The 11,879-nt window shown below is 40.2% G+C and overlaps 1 protein-coding gene across 3 annotated transcripts in view; it reads left to right on the plus strand.

Moving 5' to 3' along the window:
- The first annotated feature begins 6,964 nt into the window (after positions 1–6,964).
- Positions 6,965–11,879, plus strand: part of TEX10 (testis expressed 10) — a 54,736-nt gene continuing 49,821 nt past the window's right edge. Inside the window, exons 1-2 of one of the 3 annotated variants that reach the window (XM_008067256.2) lie at positions 6,965–7,175; positions 10,754–10,942. In XM_008067256.2, the coding sequence (XP_008065447.2) occupies positions 10,763–10,942 (180 nt within the window). In that variant the 5' untranslated portion in view covers positions 6,965–7,175; positions 10,754–10,762. Of the gene's footprint in view, positions 7,176–7,377; positions 7,531–10,753; positions 10,943–11,879 lie in introns of those variants that run through there. The other 2 variants (XM_021717175.1, XM_021717174.1) reach the window with 2 other exon arrangements.

Raw genomic sequence — 11,879 nt, forward strand, 5'->3', positions numbered from 1 at the left:
GAGCCACCGAGCCCGGTCTAGATTTTTTTACACGTTATAAAATGTCAGGGTCTATTAGTTTAATTATTTTTTTTCTTGAGTTGGAGTCTTACTCCATCACTCAGGCTGGAGTGCAGTGGCACGCTCGTAGCCACTCCAGCGTGACCCACTGGGTTCCGGTAATCCTTCTGCCTCAGTCTTCCAAGTAGCCAGAACTACAGGTGTGTGCTACCATGCCCGGCTAATTTTTTTTTTTATTTATTGTAGAGATGAGGTCTCACCAAGTTGCCCGGGCTGGTCTCAAACTCTCAGGCTCAGGCAATCCACTCACCTCTGCCTCCCAAAGTGCTAGGATTACAGGCTGAGCCACTGAGCCTGGTCTAATTTAAATTTATGTTTATAATTAATGTTTTAGCATTTTAACTCTTAGAAATAACTCAGATATTTTATTATCTATTACTTAATTTAACATAATATGAGCCGGGCTCGGTGGCTCAGCCTATAATCCTGCGCCTTGGGAGGCTGAGGTGAGTGGATTGCCTGAGCCGGTGGGTTCGAGACCTGCCTGGGCAACTTGGCAAGACCTCATCTCTATAGTAAATCAAAAAATCAGCCGGGCATGGTAGCGCGTGCCTGTAATCCAAGGCTACTTGGAAGGCTGAGGCGGAAGGATTGCCAGAGCCCAGCAGGTAGAGGCTGCGGTGGCCGGGAGTGGGCAACAGAGTGAGACTCCAACTCAAAAACAAAAACGAAAACAAAAAAAAAATATGACTTTAATATTTAAAATTATTAAGAAGGATTTTGAAACTATTCCAACAGGTACTTCCTGATGTCTTCCTCCTTCATCTTGGGTCTCAACTAGCAACGCTGCTCCCAGGATGGCCAATTTACAAACCAGCTATAAGCTCAGAACAGAGGACCACTGTCAAGACTATGCCTGGAGGACCCAACTCCTAGCATGACCAGGAGGCAAAGATCAGCTAGGGAGAAAGTAATTAATTTGAGCTTGACTCCACCTTGCAGCTGGTGGTCTAGGTTAAGAATGTGTCCCAGGCTTCATTTGGACACTTGTCCTGACCTTAGAATCTAGAAGCTCAAAACCAGGAACAAAAACTCACTGACAAACCACGCAAGTGTCAAAATATTACAAAAGCAGTCATTTTACAACCTTATAACATGTAATAGAAATAGCATAAACTGGTCTGACCAGTAGACCGAGGCAAAATGTCTGAATTATATTTAATGGACAATTCTGAAGTCATTCTTATTTTATTTTACCAACAACTTAAAAACCAGATTTATTTACCAAATATTATAACATAAACATAACATGTATTGACATATAGACATACGAACACATTGAAGCAGTTCTTCTGATTTTCATAAAGAATTCTTACTTGCTGGCTAAAAAAAGAGATTAAACTTAACAAAGTTTAATTAAACAACAAAAAAAAGACTCATAAGTCAGACAGTCCTTCAAATCAAAGGTGGTTTAGAGAGGCTCTAGCACTATTGTGTAGTCAAGAAAAAATTAGAGATCTTCCAAAAAATTAGGTACAAAAAGTAAAGTTAAATACAAATGCAAGCCGGGCTCGGTAGCTCAGCCTATAATCCCGCACCTTTGGGAGGCTGAGGTGAGTGGATTGCCTGAGCCCGCGGGTTCGAGACCCGCCTGGGCAGCGAGACCTCATCTCTACAATAAATAAAAAAAAAAATCAGCCAGGCATGGTAGTGCATGCCTGTAATTCCGGCTACTTGGAAGGCTGAGGTGGAAGGATCGCCGGAGCCCAGGAGGTTGAGGCTGAGGTGGCCGGAAGCGGCCACTGCACTTCAGTCTGGGCGACAGAGTGAGACTCCAACTCAAAAAAATAAAAAAATTAAAATAAATAAATAAATACAAATGCAGTCAAATTACTTACCACTCAGCATTTGCCTTAAACAGTTAGCTGTCTGTTAGTGGATAAAATATGCCTTTTGTGGTTAACTGAGACTTGATTATTTGTTACAAGATAAGGTTATGGTTTGTTTGCACAATCAGTTACCTTACAGTTTACTAAGTATAAAAAAACTTTTAGGCCAAACTTATAAAAAACCAGCTTTAGACTAAATTTAACACTGGAAATAGTTTTGTTGTTCTTTTTTTGTTTCTAGAAGTTCTTTGTATATTAGGATAATTATTTGTTTACCTGTGATGTGAGTTGCAAGTATTTTTTTTCTAGTTTGTAATTTGTCTTTTGACTTTACTATTTTTTTTTGGTAACGTCAAAATTCATTTTAATATTTTGAGAACATCTTATAATAAAGTTTTAGCTCTAGTCTAAATTGTTAATATATGTATGCTTTTATTGTTGGCTTTGATATTATAAAATCAATTAATAAAATCAAGAAATCATTATAAAATCAACCTAATAAGGTTAATAATGTTTCGACTTTTTTTTTTTAAAGAAAGAGTACCTTATTCTAAGTAGCATTTTCCCCTCAATACTTAGCTTTACGTCCTAGCAGAAGTCCAAAGTCATAAAATAATTTATCCATTTTATTTTCTGGGATTTTTATGGATTTGTTTTTTAAATTTATGCCTTTAAATGTAGTATGTGAAGTGTAGATCCAACTTTATCATTTTCCAAGTGGCTTCCTATTTGTACAAACTGTTTATAATATCACTGATATGAGATGGTGTGTTTGTAATGTACTAAGTTCTTGTGCATATTGGGTCTATTTTTGGACTTTGTATTTTGTTTTATTGGTTTCTCTAGTTATATGCCAAATCATTGAGGAATTACAATATGTTTTCATATCTAATGGCATTGGTCCTCCCTCATTGCTTTTCTTTTTCAAAGTTTCTTGGCTATTCTTGCTTTTTAAAGTTTTTATATACAATTGTGACCTAGCATAGGTCTAGAAAAAAGCTCTGTTAATATATTTATAGGGTCTCATTCAATTTACCAATTAATTTAGAAAGAATTGACATCTTTAGGATGTTGAATATTTTAATCCAGTCCTAGAAATTTCATCTGCTTTGATTACTATTGTAAGTGAGGCTTCCTTTCACATTCTGTCTTCTAACTGGTTATTGTTTGTATATGTGAAGATTACTGTATTGTTTTCTGAATGTTCATTTTTACCTCCTTGTCCTTTCATAATTCTTTTATTTTTATAAGTTTTCAGTTGATTTTTTAAAACAATCATATCTGTAAATGAAGATAATTTTATTTCCTCATTTCAAATTCTTAGGTCTTAGACTGATTTGGTGTTGGAATAGTGGTTGTACTCCTGGCCTGGTGAATTGCCTTCCTTCCTGTCTTTTTTCCAAGCCTGGATTGGCAGTCTTCTTGGTCATTCTCTGTATTTTCCAATATCTTTTCAACAAATTCATTTTCACTTAAAGCCAGAACTGGTATCCTGTTCTTTTATCTAAGAAGTCTGACTAAAAGTTCCCTTTCTCAAACAGGGCCCAGTGATACAATAGCAATAGTGTTATCTATTGTCATTTATTGAGGGCCTATTGAATGCCAAGCAGTGTGCCAAGTGCTTTGCATATATTATATCAATCAATTCCTAGGGATTGTGATCTGAATTTTTGTCCTTGGTTATGGTATCAAATTCAAATGAATCTTTTCAGTTTCTTCAAAGGGACTGCTTTTTGTCTTAGCAGTAGCTCTAGTCTAAATTGTTAGGTAAGAGCCAGTTTACTATATATATGCTTTTATTGTTTGTTTGACATAAAATTTATTAATAAAATCAAGAAATCATTATAAAATCAACCTAATAAGCTTAACAGTGTTTCAATTTTTTTTTTTTTAAAGCAAGGGTACCAGCCAGGCTTGGTGGCTCAGCCTGTAATCCCACGTCTTGGGAGGCTGAGGTGAGTGAATTGCCTGAGCCCGTGGGTTTGAGACCCGGCTGGGCAACTTGGCAAGACCTTATCTTTACAATAAATAAAAAAATTAGCCGGGCATGGTAGTGCGCGTCTATAGTTCCAGCTACTTGGAAGGCTGAGGTGGAAGGATCCCCGGAACCCAGCATGTCGAGGCTGCGGTGGCCGGGAGCGTGCCACTGCACTCCAGTCTGGGCGACAGAGTGAGAACTCAAAAAATAAATAAATAAATAAACAAACAAATAAATAAATAAAACAAGGGTGCCTTATTCCTAAAGCAAAAAAATGCTGGAATACCAGTATAAAATGCATTTTAAACAGAGCATGTATGAGTTAGTTACTTAACCTAGAATATTGTGATGTTTTTGAGACTAGACAAAAAGTTGTTCAGATGATGAAATATTGACATTTGTGGACCCAAATCTTGGTGGCTGCTATGGGTTAAAAAAATATATGCAGAAGTTCTAACCCCCACTACCTCAGAAAATGACCTTGTTTGACAATAAGGTATTTATAGAGGTGATCAAGTTAAAATGAGGTAATTAAGGCAACCCTAAACCAGTATGACTGACGTTCTTATTAGAAGAGGGAATTTAGACACAGACAGATATATACAAACTTGATTAATTATATGCTTATTATTGATCACAGGCTCTTCAGGCTCAGCTAAGTGAGCAATCCTTGGAATTGTTGAGTTAATCACTTATAATAAGAAAAAGCCTATCTTTATGTATATACTTTTATATCTTAAACCAGAGATAGTAAACTGGCAACTTGTTCATAAGATTTTTGTTTGGCCTACACTGTTTTTTAAAAATGGGGGGGAATGTACTTACTTGCCAATATTTAAAGATCAGATTTCTTACACACATGTCTGGATGCTATGGTTTGAATATCCCCTGTAAAACTCATGTTGGAATTTTATTGCCATTCTAACAGTATTAACAAGTGGTATGTTTATGAGGTAATTAGTTCATGAGGGCTCCACTCTCATGAATACACTAATGCTGTTATTGTGGGAGTGGGTTAGTTATCCTTGGGGGGGGGGGCTTACGCAAGATGAATTCTGCCTGATTTCTTTCATATCAAGTGCTCACTTCTGCCTTCTGCCCCTCTGCCATGAGATGAATCTTGCCATACTCTTGGACTTCCCAGCTCCAAAGCTATAAGCCAAATAAACTTCTATTCATTGTAAATTGCCCAGTCTGTGACATTTTTATAGTAATGGGTTTAAGATACTGGATTTTTGGTTTTGCTTGAAAATGAGGATATTAGCATTCCTTTGCTGTTGCTGAAGACCTGCTGCTTCCTTTAGCTAGAACATGAACACTTCTGTTACCCACATAGCCACCAGCCCCACTTACTCTACTGAGTCTATAAATCCTATCCTATAGCAAAGTAGGGAAACAATAAGAGTTACTTTTTGCCGAGAATCACTATATTGTGGGTGCTTCCTAGACATACATTCAACATTTATTGAGACCCTTCTATCGCGGGCCAGGCACTGCTCTAGGAAGTTGGAATATACCAGGGAACAAAACAGGCAAAGGACCCATATGGAGCTTTCATATTAATGGTGGATGGAGGACAGAATCAAATAATAAACATGATAAATAAGTAACTCACATAGTACATTAGAAGGTGGTAAGTCCTAAAAAAAAATTAAGCAAAAATGTAGAGCAGAAAAGGGGGATTACAGGTCCTGGGAGAAGGTAAGATATGTTATTAAACGAGGTAGTCAGGTTGGACCTCTATGAGAAGGTACTTGAATAGATTCAATGGAGGGGAGGAAGCTAGCCATGTGGACTTAGTGTTTCAGGCACACAGAAATGCTAAAGCAAAGGTCCAAAGGCAGGAGTATGTCACTGGTATTTGAGGAAGGCAAAGAAGCAAGTGTGGCTGGATTAGACTAAAACAGGGGAGAGTAGAAGGAAGAGAGCCCAGAGTTTAAGGGGCCGTGTCCCAATATGACAGACCTTGAGGCCCTCATGAGAACTTTGGCTTCTACTCTGAATGAAATAGGGAGCCATTGAAGGGTAGAAGAATGAGTAGAAATGAGTAGAAGAATGATCTGACATGACCTGACTTAGATTTTAAGTAATCACATGGCTGCTTTGCTGATATTCGACTGTAGGGGACAAGCCGGGTAGTGGTGGAAGCAATGAGACCTCTTTGGAAGCTTTTTGCAGTGAAAGAGGTTGGACCAGGGTAATAGCAGTGGAGGTGTGTTAAGTGATGAAAGTTAGGATATGTTTGAAGGTAAAGTCAACAGAATCTCCAGATGGATTAGATATGAAAGAAGGCAACCCAAAAACTCAAAGATTTTTGGCTTTAATAACTGGGAGGATGGAGTTGCTATTTGAGATGAAGATCTTCCTGGATTCAGATATCATTGCTTTGAATCCTTACACAGGATAATGGGTCAGTATCTTTGCCAGCTTTAGTAAACCTTGTATCTGGTAAACTGTGGAGACAAATTTGAATCAAGGTCTAATCTCCATATTTGGGACACTTTCTTCAAAGCCACCATGCCAGTCTTTACCAAGACTATCTCTCAAAGGTTCATTCTCTTTGCTTTCTCATTCCCTTTCTAGGCCTTTACATTTCTTTCTTAATTTCAGACATTTATTTAATTTTCCACTTAATTTTAGTAGCTAGAATGTTAGTGCTGGGAAACTAAAATACCTATCAGAGAAAATCCTTAGACCAAGACTTCCAGGCTCCAGCTTCTAAGTGTGCTTGCTCTAATTAAGAAATTGTTATCCGCTCAGTCTTAGACCAGGTTGCTGTCCCCAGAATTCATCCTCTGCAGTCCCAAACTTTTCCCTTTTCAATTCAGTTCACCTTTTACTCTTCTCTGAATGTGGCGTAAGGTCTGAAGAACCCTGGTCTAGGGGGAGGAGAAAGGCCCGAAACCAGGCCAACATCCCTCCAGTCACAGCCTGGCAAGTTCTGGGCTGGACTTGGGGGCCACGCCTCGTCCTGGGATGCTACGCTCTCTTCCCTCCCTACCTGAGCTCGGAGGGCTTCCGGCGTGGCCCCCGCCTCCAGGGGGCGGGGCCTGCCGTTCCCGCTCCCGCCTCCCCGGCTGCGCGCGGCTGCGGGCTACGGTCACGTGAGCACGGCGCGGCGGGGGAGGGGCCCTGATTTCCGGGCGGCGGAAGGAGACGCGGCCGCGTGAGGACTAGGCGATTTGAAAACACGCTCCGGGACCGGGCGGCTGAGGCCGGCGGCGCACGCTGTCGCCCCGTGGGTGTCTCCTCGCTCGCCTTCCCCCTCGGCCTCCGCGCCCCGGCCCCGGCTCGGGCCGGGCCCTCAGGTGAGTGGCTGCCGCCCGTCGGGCCGAGTCCTCACGGGGCGCGGGAAGGCACGAGGGGCCGTCGCCCCCGGTTCGCGGCCCAGGTGGGAAGGGTGGGCCGTGGGTGGCGTGCGTCCTCCGGGTCCGGGCCGCGTTCCCCCTCCGGCGGAGCTGGGCCTGGGTGCGGAGCTCGGCATTGCGGGGGCGGGGCCCCCCTCAGGCGTTTGAGACGCCTCAAGTGACTGGGCAGGTTCGCGCGATTTCGGGTCCGGGAGAGTTTTAGGCCAGTGCATGTGGATTGGGCCCCACTTCCCGTGCTGGAGTCTTGACCGGCGTCCGCCGGAGGAGTAGGAGCGGTAGATCCCTAAAATCCACGGTGTCTTCACTTCTGGGATGCAGGACCGAAAACGGAGAGGAGATGAGCAGCCGCCCCCACATTCGCCCTCTCGCCACTCACGCGTGGATTTAAGCGAGCAGAGCGGGACCGCCAGTTGTTAGGAGTCGCCCTTTCCTGAGGCGTTTGCTTTCTGGGTAGTCTGGTGCTTCTGGCCCCTCAGTGGAGTTTGGAGGAACTCGTGAATGTAAGGAGTTGGAGTGGAAATTATAAAGGCCAAGTACGGAGTGCTTGCTGTCTCTTTGATTTTGTTGGGGGGAGGGAAAGGTGGAAATAAGGAAGTGTAATAAGGTGGCAGGCAAACTAGTTGGAATTCGTTTCCGTGGAACTCCTAATATGCTGGGGTCTGCCTTTAGTTGAAATTAGCAGAAAAGACTGCAGAAGGAATGCGTGAAATTCAGTTTAAAACGATTGGGGCTCACATACCTGAGAGGACCAGTGATGTGAGTTCAGCCTTCTGCCAGAAAGTGGCTTAGTGGAACTATTTGGTTTGCTGGTCCTGTGAGAATATTTTAAGTGAAAGTAAATTGTTAATAGAGCTTTCAGAGTTCCTAGTATAAAACTGCTTTGTGTTCTTTAATATAATCTTAGTAGATTTAAAAGTCAAGGAAAGTCAGTCAGACTTACTCCTAACGAAGAGAAAACATTAGTGAGAGTAATACAAAGTGATAGATTATATGGCGTAAAGTTGACAGTAGACAGTGTGTTGTGGAGACCCATCACGTAGTGAATGGCTAAAGAGAGCCTAGAGGATCGGGCGATGAAGGGAGGTAATTTTTCTGAATTCCCCGTACCATTTACTTTCATCTCTGGCACCCACTAGTAATAAAACTGTAGTAAAAGCACACAAAATGTGCACTTGCTTAATTAATGAAAGCTATTTTTTGTATTAAAAAAAGATGGGGTGAGTATTGTGACTTTAATTTTCGACCTTTTTTCCCCTTTAACCCCTTCTCCCTCTTTTTTAGACAGCATAGGGTGGAACGAAAATGTGGGATTGCTGTAAGATAAGGCAAGCCATTTTGTCCCGCAGTCTTTCAATCATGTTAATTCTAGTATGTATGACATAATTGAATGCTAATGTACACACTGCATGTAATATTGTGCTTTGTATGCACTGGTCCTCAGACCTCAGGGACACATACATGTTTGTGCTTATAGCATGCATATTTAACAGTGTGTCAGGCATTGTTCTGAGTGTTTTACAATTATGAACTTATTTAATTTACCTCATAGTAACTGTGAGGTAGATATTATTATCCCTATTTTGAGGCGCTGTGTACTGCTAGAAAGTGGCTGCCTGGATAATAACCTAATCATTCTGGTTCTAGAATTGACTCTTAACGTTTGTAGCCATATCCTAGCTCATGGGGATTGAATGTAGTGAAACTCTGCAATTGAGTTAATTTGAATATAATGTTATATTCAAATCCAGAAGCTGATTGGCTCTGGATTCTTTGAATTTGAGGCTGGAACGTGAGCTGCTTAGTACTGCACTAACCATTTTATTAATCTTGTAATAAGGCAACTTTCATTTTACTTAGATTTTTGGACCCTCATATGTAGCTTTGTGTGTGTGTGTGTGTGTGTGTGTGTGTGTGTGTGTGTGTGTGTGTTTAAATACAGCTATGTCCAGGATAATTATGGTAGACCGGGAGACTAGGTGGAGTTTTATATATTTCAGAGGTACTTTACGTGCTCAAGTGGGTAAGAAGTGGGAGGCAGGATTCATGATTTTTGTGGTGTGTGGGGAAAAAACTTCATAGAAAGTTGAGCTAGTTCTAGGTATGGGAAGATAAAGCTGATGAAGAGGTTGGATGGAACCACATTAAGAAGTACCTACTAAGTCATACTAAGGAGTTGATAATGTGTATGAGTAGTAGAAACAATTGAAAGCTCTTGAGCCTTAATCAGATCTGTGCTTAGAGAGAGCTCTCAGGTGACAGGTCAGTGGACTAAAGAATAGACACTAGGCTTAAGGTAAGAATACCAACAGGGAAGGTATTGAATAGTCTAAATAAAAAGAACCTGGGAATGGGAAAGAGCTGCTGATTAAAGATTTTGTGTGTAAGTGGAAGAGTTGGGTGTAAGTTGAAAGAATGTCGTGTAGAGGGCTAGGAGGTATAAGATAACAAGATTATGCCTAAGTTAGTTATTATAATAGTAACTTTGCGAGTCTTCCTTGTCCATCTGTTACATTATGTTTCCATTCATGCTGCTTTTATCCTTTTTTGGGTGTGTGTGGAGGTGACACTTTTTGTTTATATCTAGTCTTAACTTTCCCTGGTGTTAAAATGGGTGGTATCTTCACTTTTGCCTATACTAGGTTGATCCCCTATTCCTGATCTTTACCTTTTCCTTGCTCATGAAACGCCCATTACTTCCCATGCTGTATATCTGAGTCTTACCCATTTTTCAAACACTCAGCTGAGGTTCATGCAACTTTTTCTATCCATTGTAGGCTGCTTTAAATCATAACATGGGTTTTCAAGCTTTGTTTTATTTTGCTAGGGGTTTCTCTGGGGCTTTTAGGGGCCAGGAGCTTCCCTCACGTATATCTCTAGCAAGTCTGTGCTAACTCTCCTACACACAGAAAAACAAATTTTAGGTTTCCGTTTAGCGCATTGCTTGACAAAAGGTTCCATGACTCAAAAAACCTTGTAAAATGAATGGCGAGACTGTTGCTTTATTGTTAGTGACTCCCCTTTACAGTGTTTTATGGCTAAACTGATTTTTTTGCACTTTTAAATATTTTGATCCTTTGGCATAATCACTGTAAATGTGGATTCTTAAATATGTTAGAAATAAATGCCGGGCGCAGCAGCTTATACCTGTAATTGCAGCATTTTGGGAGGCCGAGGCAGGAGAATTGCTTGAGGCCAAGAGTTTGAGTCCAGCCCAGGCAACATAGTGAGACCTTGTCTCTACAAAAAAAATCAAAATATAAGTCAGATGTGGTGGCGTGTGTCTATAGTCCTAGCTACTCAGCTTGAGGTGGAAGAATCGCCTGAGCAGGAGGTCTAGCCTGCAGTGAGCCGTGGTCATGTCACTGTACTCCAGCCTGGGTGATGGAGTGAGACTGACTAAAGCAAGAAAATAAAATAAATGTTAAAGTAATATATGTATTAGAAAATGCCTTTTTGATTCCTTTATCATTTATCTTTGTCTTTATCCATTGTTTTAAATTAATTATTTTTCATTATAGAAGTCAAGAATGACTAAAAAAAGAAAACGCCAAGATGATTTTCAAAAAGTAAAACTAAAAGTTGGTAAAAAGAAACCCAAGTTAGAAAATGCTACTCCTACAAACTTTAAAACGAAGACTATACATCTACCTGAGCAACTCAAAGAGGATGGAACACTTCCAACAAACAATAGAAAACTTAATATAAAGGTAATTGTAAATCTGTTTTCACAGAATAAGATTTTCTTTGAAATCATGTAGACTGTTATGTTTTTGTGAAAATTTATTTTAACTTTTAGAGTAAATAGTTTGTTCATAATAGGGTTTATTATGTTTGGAGTTCATCTGTTACTCAGATCTGATCTTGGAAGTACAATTTTCCCACTTCCTCCAAAAATATTTGCTGAATTAAATATGCAGTGATTTCTCCATAGTAGACTTACTTGATGATTTAATATATATCTGGAAAGAATTCTTATGTCTAATTTTTTTTTAATATGTTTGATGTGTCAGGTTTTTGATGAGCAGTTAATAGCTGTTTTTTATAGCTGATTAAGTTAAAATCCATTTATTTTTGAGCCTACATAGCACATAGATTATTATAGGTTCATAGTAAATGCTTGAAGTCAGTTGAAGTGTGAGCAATAGAGTTGCTTAAGAATTTAACAGCTTTATGAAGATATAATTTACCCATAATAAAATTCACCCTTACAATGTATACAAATCAATGATTTTTAGTATATTTACAGAGTTATACTATCATCGTAATCTAATTTTTAGAACATTTTTATCACTCCAGAAGGAAAACCTGTACCCATTGGAAGTCACTTCTCATTTCTTCTTCTAGCCCTAGGCAGCCACTAATCTTTCTATCTTTATAGATTTGCTTATTCTGGAGAGTGCATATAAATTGAGTGATACAGCATGTTGATCTTTTGTTACTGGTCTTTCACTTAGCATAATGTTTTGGGGGTTCATCCATGTTGTGGCATATATCAGAACAGTACTTCATTCTTTTAAAAATAGAATTCTAGCCGGGCTCGGTGGCTCAGCCTGCAATCCCGTGCCTTTGGGAGGCTGAGTGAGTGGGTTGCTTGAGCCTGCGGGTTCGAGACCCGCCTGGGCAACTTGGCGAGACCTTATCTCT

The sequence above is a fragment of the Carlito syrichta genome, unplaced genomic scaffold, assembly GCF_000164805.1.
Source record: "Carlito syrichta isolate Samal-C Ts95f unplaced genomic scaffold, Tarsius_syrichta-2.0.1 Scaffold309451, whole genome shotgun sequence".
In the NCBI taxonomy this organism is placed as follows: domain Eukaryota; kingdom Metazoa; phylum Chordata; class Mammalia; order Primates; family Tarsiidae; genus Carlito; species Carlito syrichta.